Source organism: Aulostomus chinensis, chromosome 3 (genome assembly GCF_037954235.1).
Source record: "Aulostomus chinensis isolate RoL2024-O1b breed Wild chromosome 3, RoL_Achi_v1.0, whole genome shotgun sequence".
Lineage (NCBI taxonomy): Eukaryota > Metazoa > Chordata > Actinopteri > Syngnathiformes > Aulostomidae > Aulostomus > Aulostomus chinensis.
Window position 1 is genome coordinate 19,647,087 of NC_141322.1, and position 21,700 is coordinate 19,668,786.

At 42.8% G+C, this 21,700-nt stretch overlaps 1 protein-coding gene across 2 annotated transcripts in view; it reads right to left on the reverse strand.

The window, feature by feature from the left end:
• The window catches only part of sema3fa (sema domain, immunoglobulin domain (Ig), short basic domain, secreted, (semaphorin) 3Fa), a 53,588-nt gene extending 32,102 nt beyond the window's left edge, over positions 1-21,486 (reverse strand). The window contains exons 1-2 of one of the 2 annotated variants that reach the window (XM_086199376.1): positions 21,183-21,486; positions 19,801-19,948 (exon numbers count right to left, since the gene is read on the reverse strand). In XM_086199376.1, the coding sequence (XP_086055502.1) occupies positions 19,801-19,912 (112 nt within the window). In that variant the 5' untranslated portion in view covers positions 19,913-19,948; positions 21,183-21,486. The remainder of the gene's footprint in view (positions 1-19,800; positions 19,949-21,182) is intronic. The other variant, XM_086199377.1, reaches the window with a different exon arrangement.
• Between the last annotated feature and the right edge of the window lie 214 nt (positions 21,487-21,700).

Consider the following 21,700-nt stretch of genomic DNA (forward strand, 5'->3'; position numbering starts at 1 on the left):
AGAGAAATCAAAGTTGACTCAAACATCTGAATCAAATACGGCGCTTGTATTTTTACAGTAACGACATAAATGGCTCAATTCACCCCCGTCACAAGTCACAACACCGGCAGCATCAATCCACAAAAGTAACAGCATCAAATACTAAACTTTCAGCTGAATTAGAATTTCATTCACACATCAAAATTGTAGAGAAAAGGAAAACACCAGTGCCCACAGGACTCATGATCTCACCCGGGGACGAACACATGGAAGTGCAAGCACAGTTTTCTTGTTAAAAAAAAAAAAAATGCGGATAAATAGTTTAATTGTGTAAAGATTCCAACAGAAGAACAATTGAAAACATTCTTCTCTGTGGGTGGGTTTGTAACGATGTATCACGGATTCTGTGGAACAGCTGGGCTCAAGCAAACGTGTAAGTTTTGAGCATGTTTGTGAAAGCTGTCAGAATAAAAACATGGTAGATGCTACGTCAGTCAGTCGGTCAGCTGAAATTATTAAAGAGGTTATTATAGAGGGTGTTTTCACGTCACACCCTAAAGTCTTGGGGGGGGGGGGGGGGTGTACATCCAAAACTGTTTGAAAATGCTGTATGAACCAAATTACCAAAGAAAACACGGCTTGCCTTCAGCTTTTTGTGTAATATGAAGGTGGAGAAATAAGCTTTGTGGACAATCTGAAGATTGTCATTGGTGGAATATTTGTAAAACCATATAGAAAGATGTAAATGGTGAATAAAAGTCAAAATGCCTTTACTGCCATTGTACTTTTTACTGTAGTGTACTCTGATAGATGATAGTGTTTTACTGCTGTGCCCCAGCTAAGATGGCTTTAACGTTGCTATTTTAAGCCATGCCTCTTGTGTCCACACACACCATGTGGGATGTCATGCAATAAAGACTGTGGCTGAGCAGCAGGTCGGTTGTTAAGCGGCTCCCAGGCCACCTGAAGAGTTATTTTACGTATGTCTTGCGCCTCATCGTCATCGCCTTTTCACTCTTCACTTCTGTTAAGAAATTCAAAAACAGATGGATATAAATTCACTTATAAACTCAGCTTGTGGTCATTTCTCAAAGCGCTGCATTGCTCAGGACGTGCCGTATACGAGCCTGTATTGGGTGTGAAGCATGATGGATGACGAGAGGTCTTCAATGTGAACGTGAACCTGCCCCTGGTCACAAATGGCCAGCCAGGGGAGCTAATCGAGCTCCGGGGTCACCAGCATCTGTGAAGTTATCAAACTACAAGCCACTAATGGTCGACGGCTAGAAGCCCATCTGCTTCGACACAGTCAATATAATGCTGCGTGGCCTGCTGCTGCACCCACCCACTTGACCCCATGTTGCTGCTAAACAAAGGACGGGTCACCCCCGACCAGGTACGTGTCAGCACAGATCCTGGCACAAGTCTTGTGCGCTAATGCCATATGACAGGCAGGGGACAGCCACATAATGCTCAACAATCGGGCTGCTGGTTGTTGAGCAGTGTGGCGTGGTCCTCAGTCCGGGTGGTGTGGTCAGGGTCTGCACCGCCAGAGAGAACCTGCTCATTTGTCTGACAGGCTTTGTGCTCTGTTAACAGTGAGTGCAACAAAGACGGAGGCGGGCTTGCAATTAGACACAATGTCCTTCTAGAACTTGCTGAATTTACTTCCTAAAAGAGTACTCCTCAAATCACTCCTTCACTAATCGATCCTTCTTTAGTATTACGGAATTATCCAGTGAAATACTTGTGCCTGTAGCTGCCATAACGAACCATAGCTGATTGACACGTGCATATAAAAGGTCAAAAGTGGAATAAAACAGATCAAACATAACATTCCTCTAGTGATCCATTCCAGATCAATATGATGATCAGACATTGTTTCTGAAGATAATGACCCTGGGGAAAAAAATACCCTGCCTTTTCCAGTATATTCTTAAATAAAACCATACAGGTATTAACTCCAGAGGTACTTCTGGAGCAGCCAAGGAACAATAAAACACAGATTTGTGGGTTTTTTTTTTGTCTTTATGGATTGGCTCCAACATTGGTGCTGCTTACACCAAATAAGCTTCCCAGAACAGGCCCACACAAAGCAGCAGCAGAAGAGGTATTTAACACGGCCTCAAACTCGTATCCACACACAAACATGCGTAGATTGGATCGAAACATTCAAGTGACCACAGCAGGAAAGTTTGACAGCTGTGTGGAGGTATAAAAGTAGCCAGAGCAACTGGTGAGAATTAGCTTACTGGCTGATGTGAGCACCGGAGCATCGTGTTATTGTGCTCCTTCGCTGTCTGCGTGGCATGAATGGGAGAAGAAAACTGTGGAAATAAGTGCATGTGTCTTCTCTTTGTCAAGAAATGTGGCTGTAAGATGATGATAGCGGTCATGTTTCCATCCTTGTTTTGAGCACACATTTACATATGAAATTAGAAAGGATGGACAGAAAGAGCAAAGTTTGAAAACCAACTTGGTTTTTGCCCTTTTTTTTTTTTAAAGCCCAAAATGAGGAAACCCATTTTATGAATAAGCGCTGACATTGCACATTTTTACCTCACGTGTCCGAGGAGCTGTTCCAGCTGTTGACGTCCTCCTGAATATTCGTTGTTTTTCTTGCTGCTCATCCCACCTCAAAATCGCTCACCAATTTGTTACTGGAAGACTGCCAAGTTTTATTTCCTGGTTTGCATCCTTTTATCATTGTTACAGCCACCAACGACATTGCCTGTATACGCATCATTCTGACAGAAATACAAATTTTCTAGCTGAGTTTGAGCTAGAATGCTACACAATATTTCAGAAGTCCTTCTTATCTTAACTTTTGTTATTCCATCATCACACGCCACCTTTCCAGGGTCAATCTCTGAAGGTGATGATTTAACAAGGTGTGAAGGAGGTGTGAAGGAGGATGTACACCACACAGATGCAGAAAAAAAAAAGCTAACAGATGGAGTAAGTGGGAACTCACAGGCCAGCAGACAGCAGAGACCACCTTAGTTTTGGGGTGGAACACACTAACTTCAGCAGCAGAGGAATGTAGCACGAGATGATCTTTACTGACACAAATGGCCCAATTTACTTAAAAAAGGAACGGTTTTCACAGAAAATAATTACAGGCTAAAACATCCATTTACATTCCAATAGGTTAGATATGTGCTTTGAAAGTTAGAGAAAAAAAAAAGACACTCAAGATAAAACATGTTGGCAGCCATTACATCTTTAATGGATAATGTGAACTGTCTGCTAAAGGTGGGCCCCTCTCTCCCTTCCCAGCATGCAATTAAAGCAAAGCTCGCCAAGGTCAGGCTGACTGACAGGCTGACAGACCTATAGATTACTGTCTGTCTGTCTAATCCACCATCTTTTTACTCCCCTTGCTGACTGACACGCTCACCCCTCCCACTTAAAACTCCAGCGCCTGTTGATTCGATGGCTTTCAAGTTTGATGGACAGATGGGACATCCTACCCCGTGACCCTGTGGCCCTTTTCTCACCCGTGACCATAAGGGTCAGTGTGCAGTGTGGTGTGAGGGTTTTTGAAAAGGCTCCGTTTGATGTAAAATTCAAATTAAACTCAAACTATCTAATTCATACGGTTTTGCAGTCAAAGCAGGAAAGCGAAGTGGTAAACCAGAGTGGGTTTTTTTTTTTTTTTAGAACCACTATGACAATTACAGAGGTTTAGAGGCACAACGCAGGAGGACAGAACAGATCTCACACAAATATGTGAATGACCGCGACCTTGTAACACCGCATTACATGGTGGTGGCAGGACATCTGTTAAAATTACATTCCACTGCTCCAGAAACGATGTCAACACAACGTTAATTAGCATTCTATGGTTCTGGTTCAACAACATAGTGCACTTGGCGGTTTCATGTTTTCTTGTTTAGAAAATGTTATATTGTTGTTAATCACAACATCTGGGATTCTTGAAATTTTATGATGCGTCAACTCGGTTAAGGTCTAGTTAAGGTTAAGTGCTTGGTTTCTTTTTCACAGCTGAAAATGCCAGTAGCTCCTCTGTGAGCGCCCAGCGGGGAACATTTGAGACAACTTTGGAGATGCCGTGTTTTTGGGGTTTTTTTTGTATTAATTTTCTTTTCTGAGGTGCCTTGGTTGATATGGTACTTCCTCTGTTTTTGCTCTGGATGAAATAAAAGTTGAACCAAAGACAGAGAGAACTGTGACCAGATGGACTTGCGTGGTTTGAAAATTTTTGCATACAAGTATCAGCGTCTGGTTCAATTTTCACACACGGTGGGATACTCTTTGTGGTAAAAATTAATAAATTATGAGCAAGCTAGGTGGCACGGTGGTGCAGTGGTTAGCACTGTCGCCTCACAGCAAGAAGGTTCCCAGGTCGAGCACGGGATCTCTCTGTGTGAGTCTGCATGTTCTCCCTGTTCCTGTGTGGGTTCTCTCTGGTACTCCAGCTTCCTCCCACAGTCCAAAGACATCAAGAGAGGACGAGGCTGATTGATACTCTAAATTGACCGGAGGCGTGACTGCGAGTGTGAATGGTTGTCTGTCTATATGCGTTGGTCCTGTGATGGACTTGCGACCCGTCCAGGTTGAACCCCGCCTCTCACCCAAAGGCAGCTGGGATAGGCTCCAGCCACATGACTTTCCTCCACCAGGGGATTTGTGTACACAGCACATTAAAAAATAGATTTGCAAAGGTATTGTTTCCATAGAAATTCACTAAAATCACTTTGACTTAACTGCGCAGGTTGTTGCACACAAGGCGTTCAATAAGTAAAAGAACAACCAAAAAAAACAACTCAAAAAGCATCAAAGTTTATCAATTACATTACCAAGTGGGACAACTTGACACACCCAAAACCCCCCAGCATATCAGGAAATAGTTGTGATTCCTTTGACACAAACTGAGCTAGATAAGAAATGTTGAGATGACCTTTGCAACAGACATGAAGCAACACATTCGAATCCATAGAGGTAGCGTCGTCTAACAGCACAACTCAGCAAACCCCCAGTTTAGACTCCTGTTTTACTGAAAGCAAATAGTCTTTACCCAGTCAGGTGGGAGATGCTCAGGCAGGTATTACAAAAGGAAATAAGTCACTGGAAGTAGCTGTTTGGATTGAGGAATGAGAGGGAGAGATAGGGAGATAGAAAGAGAAAGAGAGAGGAAGGCGAGAGGCTTATCAGCTTGGAGGGAGGCAACATGCGTGACAGTGGGAAATCTTGGTCACAGTTCCTCCATTTTCACCCTTAAATACTGTTGAAGAAGGCCAGTGATTGCACAAACACACGGAGGCTACAAACCATCTTATCTTACACCGTCATACCTTCTCTTAAGTCGGTGCTTTGCAATCCGCTCTGCACCGATAAGACATCCAAAGCCAGACTGATCCACAACAGGAATGGAGGAGACTTTTTTGTTGTTGAGTGCCCTCTCTTGCTCTTTCCTTCCCCTACCTTGCTTCCCTTACATTTTATACTCTTCATTAATCAGATCAGAGGACAATTCTTTTTTTTTTTTTTTTGCTCAGGGTTTCCATCGTAGCTTTTCTAGCCGTCTGGTTATGATCATCTTAAGAAGCGGTGAATCATTCAAATTCACACAAGAATGTTTTAGGAGTGCTGGGAAATTCTGTTTCAGCTGTCACACAATTATGGATATATTGTACACGGCCATGCTGTGAAAACAGCTGAGGACAGTGTGAATAGCAGCTCATATATTGAATAAAAATTGCAATGTCATTTTAAGGAATGCTGCTTTCAAGCACAGATCAAGTAACTATAATAACTCTGAATAAGGAGATGCCTCTAACACAGGCTAAAAACGTGGGAACGGCATCAGCAAGTCTTTAAGTTTATGCACCAAAATAATTGATTAGCACTGCAGCAGCTACTTCCCAGGTACTTCCCATAAATCATTGCCACACTGACCAAGTCCCTCAACATCTTTCTATTTGTTCACAGAAGGTCTATTGTAGTGTCCATAAAAACAAATGAACAAACGGAGTCCTATGGCTTTATCATTACTTCATGGTTTATTATGAGCTTAATTCAAGCTAATTCATATAACGATGATGACTTCTAATCAAATCTCTACAGGTCTGGTGGGATAAAGACACATAAAGTACTTTATGTACAAGTGATCAGAATCAGTATTGGAACAGTAACTCTGCATAGAGCTGCAAATGAAAGATGTTTATCCTGTCAATTGTAGTAAAAAAAACACACATGCATTACTAAAAAAATCTTCAAATTAACAAAATCTGTTTCAGTGACAAATCTAGTGAGCCTGCAGTGCAGTATAGCAACAGTTCCTCGCATCACCGTCTAATTTGCCCACAATGCATTGCAATGCTTTGCGACTAATTTATCATGCATAGATGGTTTAATAGGACAGTGTAATCCAGCCACGGTAGTGAAAAGGTGCATTTCATGCAGTGTACCAATCCCGCATGTGAGTGACGCTGGCATAATCAAGTTTGTAATACGTTCTAAATGGGATTACACTTAAACAAAGCTCATTGTCACCCCGTGTCAAAAGACATTTTTTTGTGTCTTCTGTCTGCCTCTCAGCTCAGCCGACCACATTAAAACTAGATCTGTCAGCCGTGGAAAAAACTTTGTTCCTCTGTGTTGGTGCCAGGAGGTGCCGCTTCCTAGAAGCTTTCAGATAGCTGCCTGTGGTCTTCCATCATTGCAGCGCAGCAAAGCACACAGTCCAGAAGAGCACATCAATTCATCTAACATGAAATCCTACAGAACATGAAAGGCCAGAATCACAGCCAAGCTTTGAGTGATGACTATTTCAGCCAACAAGAGGAGAAGTAAGAGATGAGAGTGATGAAAGACAGACGGAGGGAGCGAACGGAGGGAGGTAAAAGACAGACAGACATGCTTTGAGCATTAATGCAATGCCAATGTTGTGTGCCACTCCCCCTTCGCTTCCTGAGGGACATGAATGGAGTAAATTAATGATGGGCCGAGCACACACAAACGCCCCTCTTCTATTGAGACCGAGCAGTCCATTCATGGGGATGAGTGAGGCGTCGACACCAACAACAACAATAACAACAGCAACACAGGAGGCCCTTACTCTATTTGTCATTCATACATATGTATGCAGTCACACGGTCACACACATATGGCACGGATATCCTGGACAGTACTGCCAACATGCCATTTGGAACACCTAGACAGGGTTCCTGAGAACAGGGCTGTCTAACAAAGCTCTGAGGAGAAGGGGCGTGAACGGGACAGGCATGGAGAAAATCTTGGCATGAAGTCAATGCATCCTGCCACAATGACCAGGGATGAGAGGCCGTCTCCTCCCCTCCACAATCAGCACATTAGCAGCCGTGCAGGAAGCCCATCAGTTCACGATCCCAGAAAACAAGCTCTGGAAACCTCATGTTCCACCACATTCTGCCTTTCCTCTTCCACTTCTGTTGTTCCTCCAGGACAAGGGGTGATCTCACTCACGGGTCTGACCTTCAAACTCAGGCTTTACTTGCCAGAAGCCACAACAGCTAATGGAACACAGGAAATACAAATCTGAAAGAAGCTAGATCAATCTGATGAGGAGAGCTTTGCTATTTACATCTCAAACCTCCAAGATGGGCTTTGTAACAACGTTAGCATCGGACTGAAGCTCAGTTTTCACCAATTAAGGATCCTGGAAAGAGACAAATGAAAGTAGAAGAGAGCTGCAGCTACAAGATGAAATCCAGCTCCGACATGAACAGGAGGACAAGGAGAGAATGTTCTGGCTTTTTTAATCCAATAGTGAGATACCGCTATATTGCAGCCTCCCACTGGATCATGGTCAGACTCAACCGCAGGCTTCATTTCAACTGTAATCACTGACAGCAACTTGGTCCTCCTCCAACGTAAACTACACTCGAAATCTTCCACACCTGAGACTTCTCGCAAAGTTGTTTGAGGTTACCCAGCTTCTGTCTGAACATAGAAACAACTCTGACGTCTCAATGAGGATTGAAAAAAACAGAGATTCCCATAAAAGTTTACGAAACTGACACAGCGCAGGTGACTTTGATCGCATGAAACACTCAGCAAAAAAGAAATATTTGGACTAGTTTTAACTCTGGCTTCATATCATCCCTGAATAGATGGTTCCAAACACACTTTGGGCTTCTGTCCAAATGTTCCCTCCCTGCCATTTTACTTGCAACGCTTGTACTAAGACAGTTTGTATGATTGAATGTAAGCATCAAAAAAGGTCTTCAGTGAGTCTAACATGGGACCTGTGAGGTTGGCGATGGGGCACTGGCACACCAGTGAACTGTGGAGGCCAAGCAGTCACCAGCTGAGGTAAACCATCTCAACTAACACTCATACACAGCTAATGGGAAGCAGACACACCATTTGTCCAGCCTTACAGTGTGTACACCCACACTCCTTTCCTCCCTCTCTTCCTCAAATCCCTATACGGAGATAGCAAACCTGACACTGATGGCCTGTAGTCCATTACCACTCTCAGAGCCCCATCTGAGTCTGCTCTGTTGCTCCCTCACATTTTTCCTCCTCTCGCCCTTTCTTCCTCACCTCTCCTCCCTCTGTCTTTCTGCCCCTGTGTCTCCTCCTCCTTTCCCTTCCTGGGTATTGTCTACTGCCTGAACCAACAAGTCTGTCCATAAGGTGGACCAAAATTTGTCATCCTCCTTAAAATCGAACCCCCCGACCTCCAACAGAACTAATTCCCTGTTTCGACTTTGAATGTCAACGAGGGAAATAAAAACTTTTTCTGACGACAGTCCAAAGCTCAAACGTATCTGACTTTGCAATCTTATAAAAGCCCGAGGAACACCACACTGTTGCATTAGATCAGATACATCACTGTGTTATCTGAACCAAAAATCTCTCCAGTTGAACCCTGGAAGAAAAACTTGCTTTTTATTTTAAACTTGTGCCAAAGTACATCATCAATTCAACCCTGAAAAGCGCTGTCACAAAAACAGTGCAGACAAATGGATCTACAGACTTTAAAAGCATAAATTTCCATTCAGTACATAAAATATATCAGAAAATTGCAGGCAGTCTCTACTTTTATTGTCTGACCAAAAGTCCTAAATCCTAAAGTATTTGATTTACAATTAGAGTGTCACAACATCTGTGTAAGTATTATATATTACTTTCTCATACAATATATTATGTTGCTTTGCATCACTTGAAGACAACAGAGAGTCATTTTGATGAGATTTAGAGGATGCTTGTTACATAAGGCTTACTTCCTGTAAGCACTAGGAGGCGCTATGACTTAAATTCTGCTTGCAGGTGTCCTTGGGCTGGGAATCTCATCAGACATGAAGTTCAGGAAAGAGTCCAACTGGAAAAAGTTGCCTGTTCTACGGTGAAATATTGAAACTGCCCACTTCACTCAGGAGCCATGAGGAACTCGCGGCCATGACTCAATACTGTGTACTGAGATTGTATTATTTGTGTAGTAAGTATATTGAATGATAAGGCTTTTGTAAGCCCAAAAGTTGTTAATTTTCTTTTGTTTAGATAATATATACAAAATTAATTGATAGCTAACAATAGCTAAACTGAAATTAAAGTACTAGTAGCTGTTTTGGTGAGAGTTTGATTCAAAGTGTTGACTGCGTGTAAACACAGTAACACCGATACACATATTCCAATATAGTTTCTACTCCAAGTGTTCAAAATGGCCACAGTGTGAGGAAGGTCAATGGCACTGCAGTAACAAGATCCCAACACTGACAGACAAGTGGTAATGAATGATAGCTGTCTGAGTAAACAAGTAGAGAGGTGCCCTTGACCCGCTGTCTCCTTAATTTCAGTCCGGGCAACAAACTCCCCGAGGTCTCTTAAATCTCGCCACATCTGGAGAGAATGTCCAGGTGGGCGGAGCCTGAGTCTGCATAAAGGAGCTAATTAGGCACTATGCTGTCTAAGCCTTCACAACAACTTACCAACATCCCTCCTTTGCCTTATAAACTAAATAAATGAAGCAAATACATTTTCTCATTTGTCTTAGTAGAGCCTTGAAGCCTCAACGTTCCTTTACTGAGCAGACAAGACGGCAGACACCAGGGGAAATAAGCACAATGCGATTATATCCCACCTCTCCTTCTCTGTGGAGAAAATCATTTGAACCCAATTTGGTTTGTGAGGAGTGACAGGTAGATGCTGCTATGGCAACCAAACCAAAGCTGTGTCATATATAGCTCTTAACAGAAGCGCTGCAACACACACACACTCACACACACACACACACACACACACACACACACACACTTCACATGAATATTAAAAGACTCCTTCCTGTCTGTCACTTTGCATCTTAAGAAAACCACCCCTCGTAAAAGCCATTACCGTCTTGCTCTCAAACTCAGTTTCTAACCGGAGCAACTGCCATCCTCTTCAACACCCCCCCCCCCCCCCCCAGCCCCCGTCCCCACCATCCGACTCTTCCTCTGCAGGTGGCGAGGTTAATCATAGCCCATATAATTATCCACATCTAATAATGATTAAAATCACACCTCAATAATTAGGAGGTTCTGTAAAGGGCTCAGAGAACCAACTAAAAACATTTAAAAAGGCTACACTAATCACTTTAGCTAACGAGCTAGTCCAATCAAGTTCCTCCTGCGTTTTATCCTGATGCACCCCTGCTGTTCACTTCAATGTTTATCAAGTCACTTCTCAATCTGAAAAAATAAATTGGCTGCAGCCGGTACCAAAAGATACAAACACACATCAGGATTAACTTCACACACTCTCCGGCCACTACACACCTCAACACACACATTCATCACAGTGTGGCTGTCTTTCACCCCCCACTGAGTGTGAACCCCCTTTACACAGCATACAAACACGGAGGAGCAATCAACACTGGTCACCATCTAAAGTCCTGTCACTAAAAACAGCTCTATCTGCCACACGCAGTAAAAGTCCTCTTTTATTTTTTTTAAAGATGTTATCACTGTTGGCGCTCCTCCACAAGTTATGTGGCCAATAAACTCAACGCAAACGATTTGCCTCTTCATTAGAGATGAGTGCGTCTGTGACTGTGCTCTGGAAGACTTCTTCATGGTGACTGTGAAGCATATTTATGAATGGATGGTGCCCAAACGATGCTTATATCCTGAATCTAACATCTGACATGCGATTCTTCATACTGAAGCAGGTACAGAAATATATGTCAGTGTTGTAAATTAGTGTTTGAATATCCTGATATCCATTTTTTTCTCAGTGAATCCCAACCCTAGTTTCCGTAATATTAATGATGTCATCAGAACGTTATCTTTTATAGGACAAAGGTCAAAGAGGAAAAGTTGAGAAGGAACTTAACTTCCCCTGACGCACACACACGTTTGTTGTCTTCTATTGACAATGAAAAGGTTTACTTGCACAGTGATATTCCACTATTGTTCAGGAAAAGACAATATTCCATACTTGATTAAGGTAATGAAAAAAGTATTAGTCCGATCGTTTTTTTGTTCTGAATTTAGTGTTTTCAGAACCAGGGGTGTCCATATTTGACGTGTATGCAGCATTTGCAGAGAATACGTCTGAAATTGAGAGTTTTATAGTCGCGTACTGTACCACACATGGCCTCTGGTGTGGTGAGGGCCAGGTGTGGGTCAGCTAGTTAAGAGTTCTTGCAGCTTTATGTAAACAGGATCATTTAGTGGAATATTTCTTTGTTTTCAAACCAGTCGGAATATTGTCATTTTCAGAATTAGGGCAAAACACTGAATCATGGTGGAAAACTGAGTGCAGAAACGCAGTGACTGTCAGTGACACTGATAGTTTCAAGCTAACTGGAATGAAAATAAAAATGAGAACGAAACACAAATCAGGAGTTAAAACAGACCTACTAGTGTTTATTTGACCAAGTGTATGAATGGGTGCTGTTGTACAAGGTGGCAAACTGCCTTAACTGCAAAGTCCTGAACTAGCATGCTCAGCTTTTCCAATCTTTATCATCAGTCAACCTGAATATATACTGCAGTAACACAGCAGCCTCCACAATCTACGCATGTTTGGAGTTGCACGGCAGTTTATCTCACTCAGGAAGGCGAGCTCATTCTGCTCTCCCCAGTATAAACAATTAAATCCGTGATTAAAATGCCTAATAGCTAAAGCCTGGAATAATAAATCGCAGAGTAATTATGGTTTCATTTGGCTGTTGTGCATTTTTATCACCGCAGGGGGAGACTCCAGCATTAATAAGTGCTTGGGTAGGGGCGACATTTACCATCTCGGAGGAAATATTCACTCTTGTGCCCTTCACCAGAGGCATTGATTTGTATATGTGTGCGTTTCTCACTGTGACATCATTTATGGGTGGGGTGCCAGCAGTTTAGGGAGGGTAAATTACTAAAAGGTTTTCAAAAAGCGACAATATTTCCTTTCAAGTCTGCGATTCAACTTACTTCCTCCACGTCAGATGATATTCAAAACCTTCCTCTGCCCTCAGATGCATCTGTCCACCCACACCTCTCCTCTTCCATCGCTGCACCCTCACCCCCTCCCCCTTTCAAGGAAAGTCACTTCAGAGACCACCCTCTCCCCTTTCGCCTCTGAGTGGACTAAAACAGATCGCCCCTGCTGTGGGCGGCATACCGGGCGCTCTCCTCCCTCCGCTCACACTGCCAACCTCTTATCAACAAGCAAATAGAGAGGGTGTGAGAGTAGAGTAAAGGAAGAGGAGGAGGACGCCGAAGCAGAGGAAGAGTGGGAGATAAAAAGAGAACGAGACAGACAGAAAGGACACTATATTTAGCACTGGAGCTGTCGCCTTCTGTTTTTCTCTCCTGAATAATCATAGTTTGACAGCATGTATCCTGCAGAGCAGAGGTTGTGGGGATGCACTACCCCCGCCCCTCCTCCATCACGGCATCTCCAGAGAGAAAGTAGCAAACTATTGTAATAATTGCTGCAGGCTTGCGTGCCGCAGCACCACACATTACTCTGTGGAAACATTTTTTGGGCCCTGACATTCTCTAATGGAGATAATGGGGAGGGGAGGCAGTTTTGGACCGCTGAGTGTTGCCAACAGGTACAACACTGAAAGCCTGATGCATACCAGGAGAGCAGAAAATATAAATGGTTGTTCAAATGTGCAGCAATACGACTAAAAAAAACACATATTTAACTGGCAATTTCTAAGAATCTCAATTTGTCTGAGAAAAAAAAAAGAAACAAAATTACAATCACAGCTGGTAGACACAAGAACACGTAATTAATCACATGACCTAACGAATGCTTCAGCTCATTGTTAAGCTGTCCGGCTCCAACTGAAGTCGAACAAGAGAAAATATTTGTCATTTGCACAAAAACACAATTCCAAATTGAAGATGTTGACTGCTGGATATGCATAGCAGTTAAAAATGTCATTTTAACTTGATAGAAAGAGCTGCATTATCTAATAAGTCACTATGGTGATAACTGATTAACTGTTTGTCTTTTTTCAAGCAAAACTGGCTTTTTTATGACGAATCAGAAATCTTTGATTGGAATTTAAGAATCTTTGAAATGATCAGCAAATTAACCAAAGGAAATCAATGTTAGCTGCAGCCCTAATGATGTCACTGATGAATTCACAATGTCTTGTGAGCCCCCCCCCCTCCCCAAAGGGACCAAAAAGCACCTGATCCAGAGTCACTGACTCTTATCCTCAGAAGAAGAAACAGACCCTCCCTTGAAAGTGATGTTATGCAAAGACCGGGCAGCTTCTGTCAACCAAGGACATGAAATTCTTGACATCAGTTTGGAAATGAGAGAGAGAGAGAGAACGATGAGGTAAAGTAAGTCTGTGCTAGTAATCCTGTTGCTTGTTGACTGTCTATTGCTGGTTTATGCGTTAATCTAACTACTAACTAAAATATAATATTTCTAAAAGCAAACCCATCAGCTCCATACACGATTATTATCATGAATGTTTACTACGGATGAATATTTATTACTACTTTCATGACTGCGCTGTGGTAATCTATGACACATTCTCTGTGGAATACATGCTCATTATGTGTAAGTGTAAGTGTGTGTGTGTATGTGTGTGTGTGTGTGTTGTATGCAATATAACACACTAAAATGAGTAATGCGGTCTGATGACACGGGTAATTAATGACATTTAGTAGCGCAGTAGTAGGAGGGTTTCTGGGTTATGAGAGCGACGTAGGCTCTCCCTAGGGACCAGACAGATCCGAGTGGTGGCTTTCAGCCTGTTCGCCTTGTTTGAAGGAGATGCATCAACGTGTGTCTGGGTTTTTGTTTGGACGGCAGGAGGGCAGAATGAATCAGCTGAAAATGTTCTATGTTTTGTCATCAACAGGGCGTGCGGTGACCTGTTCTCAATTGTGTTCTCACACATCTTTCATTCTACTCCTTTAGCCAAGACTCCCTTTTGAATATCTGGAGCACAAGCGGGATCTGTTCAGTCCTGGCTCTGAGGCTCCCGTCCAGCGGGTGCAGCAGCACGGCCTACAGGAAGTGGGTGGTGAGCTCCACGTTGCAGATGAAACCTGCTGCCCTGCTGCAGCTCAGTCTCTGTCCTCCAGCAGGAGAAGTGATGTCCAGCAGGGACCTGGCAGCAGCAAGGCGGTTTAACCGAAGGTCCAGTTAGCAGGTCCAGATTTAAGCGCATTTGTTTGTTCACTGCAGGCTAGTTTTTGCTGGTGTATGTGTGTTTTTACATCAAGGGTTGTGCGGTTTTACAGTTCGAAGCTTAATCCAATCATCCAGTTAAGACAATAAAATTAATTGCGGCTGGAAAAGGAGCTATGTGTGGTGCTGCGATGATTCCAGTGACGGTTGTATGGTTAAACCGCAATTATCATGGGACCACTACAAAAATATTACAGACAAGAATTTAATACTCAGGCATCTGCATAGCGGACACACTGACCACTGGCAAACTGGCCGTGCCCCATGTCAGTCTGGTTTGTCTGGACTTCTCCAGCCAGACTCAATATCAGTCCTGTGAGGGCTCGTCTACACTCAGACAGGTTCGCTGTGTAAAACCTTTCAGGGACTTATTGATTGTCGAGGCTAAACCGAGGCACTCAGCTCTGTCTCCGGTGTTGCTATCATACATTTCGGAGGTCAGCAGGCTGAGGGACAGGCAACGAGACCGACTTTGTTTGGTATACTTATAAACAAGTTGGGTACCATTCACATTTGAACAGTTATCTGTACTTTATTTTCTAAATCATGACAAATAAAATCACAAAACAATAAGTCTGAACTTTTTCAGGTGTGCCATAGCTGCTGCAGAGGATTGACATACAGTACACTCTTCAGCTTCTGGATATATTTAGTTTATAATGTTAGCTTTCCATTTCATATGTCAAATATTTCAGGAAAAGGTGTTAAGTTTTAAAAAGTGTAAGCACACTTGAGACTGCTTACAGCTCACCGTTACCCGACTATGCTCTCTCTCACTCAGGAACCAAAATTCGGCACCGATCAATTGAATGCAAGGCGGTTTACAGCAGCACCAGAGTAAATCGCATGACTCCATTATCTCCAGAGGTGGGTTGAAGCATCCAGTACAAACATTGCACTCACATGCACTAACAGGCCTTCCCAAAGTTGGCTAAATTTAAATTTATTCAAAATTCATCTGCTATTGTTGTAGTAGTGCTAGTGCTATTTCTAATCTTTTGAAACAATTTATGCCTATTGTATATATATATTTTTTACATCTGGAAATCATCCCACAACCCCACTTGACTTAGAGAGACTGATATAACTGATACAGTACAAGGAAGACAAAAGGCTCCACCTGAGTTCTAAAAAACCTGCCGGCTGAATAATCTGTTGAGGTCCGTTGTTCTCGAGTCAGAAATAGAACAAGTTCGAATGCAATAACAACTCCTAATTATTCTAATAAAAAAAAGAACAGGTAAAGGCCATCCTGCCTGTTTGATAAAGCCTGAGAGCTGTCAGGAGAGATGAGCTGATTGTAAAGTCTTTGTTCAGGGGTGACAATCATTACGTGGGACAAAGACGACTGCTGAGGAGAGTGCAGAGGCGAGGGTAACCCTTAAGACCGTCCCTGAGAACCAGACCAATTACAGGACCGCGCAGCTTTGTCTTTTCTCACCAGGCTTTCTTCCCAGAACTAACCTTGTACCCAGGTGTTCCCCTGAGCCCTGAAGAGGCCATAGAAAAACAAAGTTAAACACTTTCAAATGTGTCTGAGGATTAGAGAAACAAGCTATTACTTGTTAATATGTTGCCATTCTCCCGTAGTTTGAGGGCAGTTAACCTCGGGTGTGACTGGCTTCTGTTTGAAGGGTCATAACCTCACAGAGCTCCACGCTCTAAAATAGCATGTGATTATAGACCTTGTTTCAAAGTAAATATAGGAGTTCTCAGCAGCTGATGTAAGCCAGGCTCTTCTTGTCTTTATGCGAGATGTGCACCTTTAACTGCACACACGTTTTCATCCGTGAAGATCATCTTTTTGATCCACAACCTCACTGAAAAAAACGGACTTTCACAACGTCACAGGTTGCAGGCTAGAAGTCACATGTCGATTGTGTGTTTAGTGATTCATGACCGTCTGTGCTGTTTTTTTCCTGGTTGATGATCTATCCCTTCAATAGACATTCCTTTGGTCCTTCCCCCAGTTTGCTCTCTTCATCCTTATCACAGTTAATAACTCAGCCTGCACTAACACACTCAGTAGCATCCCACAACGTTATCAGTGCACATTCAGAATATTGTCAAACTTGGTTTTACAAGACCTGCAAATACACACTTCCTACAGATGAGCAGCGCAAATGCCTAACAAAACTGGAGCGGATTTAACGTGATTACTGAATAAAATGAGAATGTCGGAACAAATCACATTCATAGAAGTTACCAGATGAAGATAAATGTTGGATTTTCCCCTCATCCGCGATGTTACATGTGACCACAGGATTTAAAGCATGCAAATCCGTCAGCTTTCTGCGAGGTTTTAGATCTGCTGAGTTTCAGGAAAACTGGCATTTGATATAAAATCCTCGGAACAAAAACAGACGAGAATCCCACTACAACCATTTCAAGGTAAGAAAGTCGTCACACTGCATATATACCAGATTAGATGTAGCACTTTTCCTCAGATAAAGTATTTTAAAAGGGCAGTTTGGGGGTTAAGACTTGATTGGGGGGTTAAATTTAGGTGGTTGGTGCTGGACACTTAGTTGTTCTGGTTTGGGTCTCCTCATATCCCAAACCAATACTATTCCTCAGAAATGTGATTCTATAAGAATTGTGAATCAATAAATACTACATGCTTTTTTGGACACGAGCCCATTTGTCCAGGTTGAATCATACACTGAATCATTTTAGAAGACTTTTAAATATCAGGTCCTTGTATCTGGCACCAATGTGAGACTTTAAATGAGTACGCTTCACAAAAACTTGGAAACTGTCCATACAAAGCCTTGACCTGCAGCTACAAGTTGTAAATAAAATTAAAACTAAGCAGAAATACTGTATATAATCACATTTTGAAGTAAACTAAATTGGTACCTGCAACTTTTAGCTGTTCCTTCTGCTACTGGAGGCGCAAGAAACACACAAGGAATCAAATTACTCCAGCATGCATGTATACACTTCAACCCGCCCCTCATGGACCTGCTGTTCTGTTCATGTTCCATAGGTTCTGATGCAGTATTTAAGCAGGAAGTCAACAGTGTGTGTGTGTGTGTGTGGGGGGGCTACACATTCCTGAGCAGACAAGGAGAAAAACTTGATGCTGTCTCAACCTCAGGAGTTGTTCTGTGATGGACTGAATTTGAGTCCAGCGTTTGACAGCGATGCCTCTGGTTAACTTGTTGAATGGATTCTTCAACGCTCGTGTATACTGGGACAACAGCGGTGGCCCAATTAAATAGCCTATTCATGCTAGAACTATAGCTCCAAAGCACCTGTGCATATGCACCGTGTGTGTGTGTGTGTGTGTGTGTGTGTTTGTTTGTGTAACCTGTTCTTTGCTGCTACGACAGAGGGAAAAGATTTAAAGAGCAGTGACACTACATTGGTTTCCTTCGGTCTGGGGTTTGGATTTCAGCCAGAAGAACATTTTCCCAACCAGCTTCATAAAATGCAAACAATCAGAGGGAAGTTGTAACCTTTATTCATATAAACATGTGAGGCCGGGTCACAGACAGAAGCAAAGGCCCCAACAAAGACCAAAAAAAAGAAGAGATTCTACTGACTTCTGCAGTCAGCAGCCAGCATGGTAGCTTTTCTTTTTGTTTGTTTTTTATCTTAAAAATAATTGAAATTCTTGTAAAAAAAAAAAAAAATAGCAGGATTGTGTTATCTTAAGCTATTTACTTCCACTGCAGCACGCCTGCCAGTACCTGACAGACATTATCAAACATGGAGCCAATTATTTGGTTAAGTACACCAGCACATAAATCATTAATAAAGGCACGTTCAAGAGCAATTCCCAGCAGTGTGGTGGTGAAAAACCAATACAATCAAGGAGTGCACAGCTTATGGCCACTTCTTCTCTCCAGCTATCTGAACGTGCTCTGTGAAGCTCAAAGTAACCTCCGAAACTAATTACGAATGAAAAGGAGCTCAATTAAATTTCTACCAAATAAATGCTAGATCAGTGCAGAGAGTCAAGGGATGTGCAGGGAGAAAACAAATCAAGGCAGAATGGGAGAGCAAATCTTCAATGACAAAGCCCTTCAATTTAAAGGTTTTATCAGCTTAACATAAGACCACACTGCAATGGAAGTAAAAGAACAAACGGAGCATTTGTGCTATTGCATGCTTATTTGAAGTTATTTTGATAAAAACACGGCAGAAAGAAAAGTACTTTTCCACATTTGGCTATTCCTTTTAGATTCAGTGGCAATGTTGGCGTTCAGAAGTGGGATTTATATTTGTTTCTCTTCTTCAGAGGTAGATGCTAAACCTCAAAAGCTTTACATGGACACGAGGGCTACGCTGGAGTGTCAGTGACTGCACCAGTGAAACTTATTTTAACAGGGGCACTTCAACACACAGAGGGTCTCATGTGGCACTGGCAACATTCATGACATGCTGGATCTGGGCCTGAGTGTGTACCCAGCCAAGTGTTAAATCGGACTTGATTTCAGAAGGGAGCCGAGGTCACACAAAGGCCTGTTTAGAGAACTCACAGCAGCAGACATATTCCTTGGAAATGAATAATCAGGACAATCAGCAACAGCTCCTCACCCATGCCGTCGTACCTCTCTCACCCACGCACAATCACTAGCCTTAAAGTGATACTTTACCCAAAAAGTGTATTCTGCCTTTCAAGTACTCACAAATAGGTACCTTGGGCTAACAAAGACCATTCATGTCTCAACTGCGTTACATATTTGTCTTCCAACTCCAGAATGCAGAGCCGAGCATGTATATTTAGCTTGAAGCTAACAGAGACAGACTTCAAAAAACAAAGCTGTCCAAAAATGTCTGTTTTAGTAGTAATTTTTTAAAGCTCAAATCAAAGAGCTCGTGGATTACTGAGCATGGAAAAAGACGACATGATTACACCCACGAAGCACTTGAGATTTACGTTATAAGTCAGTTTTGCTGTCATTGGTGGACAGTAACCATTAGCTTACAGTTAAACATACGTGGCTGCTTTTTCTGCGTTTTTGAACCACAAAGACGCGATGCAGTGGGAAATTTTGTCAGGTGCTAAAGACAACTATTAGTAAGTAGAATTTTTTGGGTGAAGTATGACTTTCAAATCAGGCGGCGCCAATAATCAACCTATTCCAGTTATCAATCATGACACTGATGATAGAAGTATGTCCGCACACACTCAGAGTACTTTGAGTCAACGGTGTGATCCTAGCTTACCTTTGAAGGACAGGAAGATCCTGGGAGCTGATAGAGGCTCGTTGGACGGGGGCAACCCCCCAGATGACAGGGCCAGCAGGGCCAGTAGCCAGCACAGGTTGCCCCACAACATTGTGTCTCTGTTTGCTAAAAGAGGGGGAGGAGAGTCCTGGGGAACACAGACAGATGAATGTCAAACAATGAGCATGCACCTCCACCTCGAACACAAACACACACACACACACACACACACACAGTGCAGTCATAATCTGGATTTCTATGTTGGACACAATGCAGTCTAGTACTGTAGTAACTGCCAAGACCAAACTAAAACTGGATCTGTTTTTAGGACTACTTATAGGTTTGTTGTGTATATTATGTGGAGGAATCCAATTATAGCAGTATACGGACTGTAATTTTCACTCAGTAACTCAACCTGAAACACGGGGGTTGCAAAAGTCTGGGAATCCATTTGCTTCAGAATTTTCATCATCATTTTAAGATTTTTTGGATGAAGCTCTCATTGTAATGACCCCTTCCTAACCACCCACAGTCTCCCTGCTGGGGTTTGTTTGCCTCTGTGTGCTGCAGGGCAAGAGAGTCTCCATCCAGCTGAGAGAACCAGGACTCTCATACCCACTGAAAGAAAAACATGCTCGATAAAATAGCATGTCAAGGGTTGAAAGAGTTACTCATGACGAGCACTGGCACGGATACAGTCAAAAAGATAGACAGATCCGCCACAAAGACAGCTGAAAATAATGATACGACCCTTAATGGATTTGGTTTTAGCGAGGTACGACTTACTTACAGAGAGGAACACATTAATACAGTTGTGGTGCGTCTGTAAATATCAATTCGCATCTACTTGTAAACGTGAGTCTGAATCTGGGGGTCAAACTGTCAGTCGGGGTTTAAGATCAAGTTCCATATTGAGCCCCGAAGGCAGAACTCCAAAGCAGACCGCGTTCACCAAAATAAAGAGTGACTGGACTCTTAGTTATGAAGACATACAAGAACCACGTGTCATTTACAGACGGACGGAGGCTACCTGACCTGTGTGAGACTGTTGATGTCTACATAGATATACAGCATCATATAATCTGACAGTCACCTATAAAACTCACATTCACACACACACACACACACACTGCTGTTACATTTACTGTAAATAATTAAATTATGTTTATTAAAGAGAATATAAACCGGCTTAATGTATAAATAACTGTTGCCTGTTGCTTATAATAAAATATTGACAAAAAAGGTAACTAAACTTTTAAATTCCAGTCGTTTAATTAGAGATCTCTGTGTTGGACATGGAGCGCAGGCATATTGCTCGACTCATGTGGCTTCAATTGTGGCAGCAGAAATAACAATTCTATTAAAATTGCAACATGACCAACCTTCTAGTTACGTCCAGCGGAGAAATGTGATAAAACCAGCCAACATTTAAAACCATCCAGCCGGGGTCCTCGGAGATCCTCCGTCCGTACGCAGGAACACCAGTGTATCCGCTGCAGATCCTACACGATTATCCCAGAGCCAAACAAAGCTTGGATTGATTTAACTTGAAGTGCTCTCTAAATCGCTTCAGCAGATTCTGTACTTTCCACGAGAGGAGCTTAGAAACAAAGAGTTGCTCCTGGAGATGAGTGAGAGCGGCGACGGTGGAGGAGGTGGTGGTGGTGGTGGAGGAGGAGGAGGAGGAGGAGGAGGAGGAGGTCGAGCTGTGCGCAGCGGCGCTCAAATCTGCGGGGAAGCGGCGTCTGCAGGTGGATAGACTGAGGTCTCCCGGCGCTAGACACACCCATGGGGGAGGGAACCTACCTTAGCATCCCTGCACTCCCTCCCCGCCCAAAATTAAAACACACAAATCTGCAATGCATCTTCTGATACTCCAGGGGGATAAAGTCACTTAAAA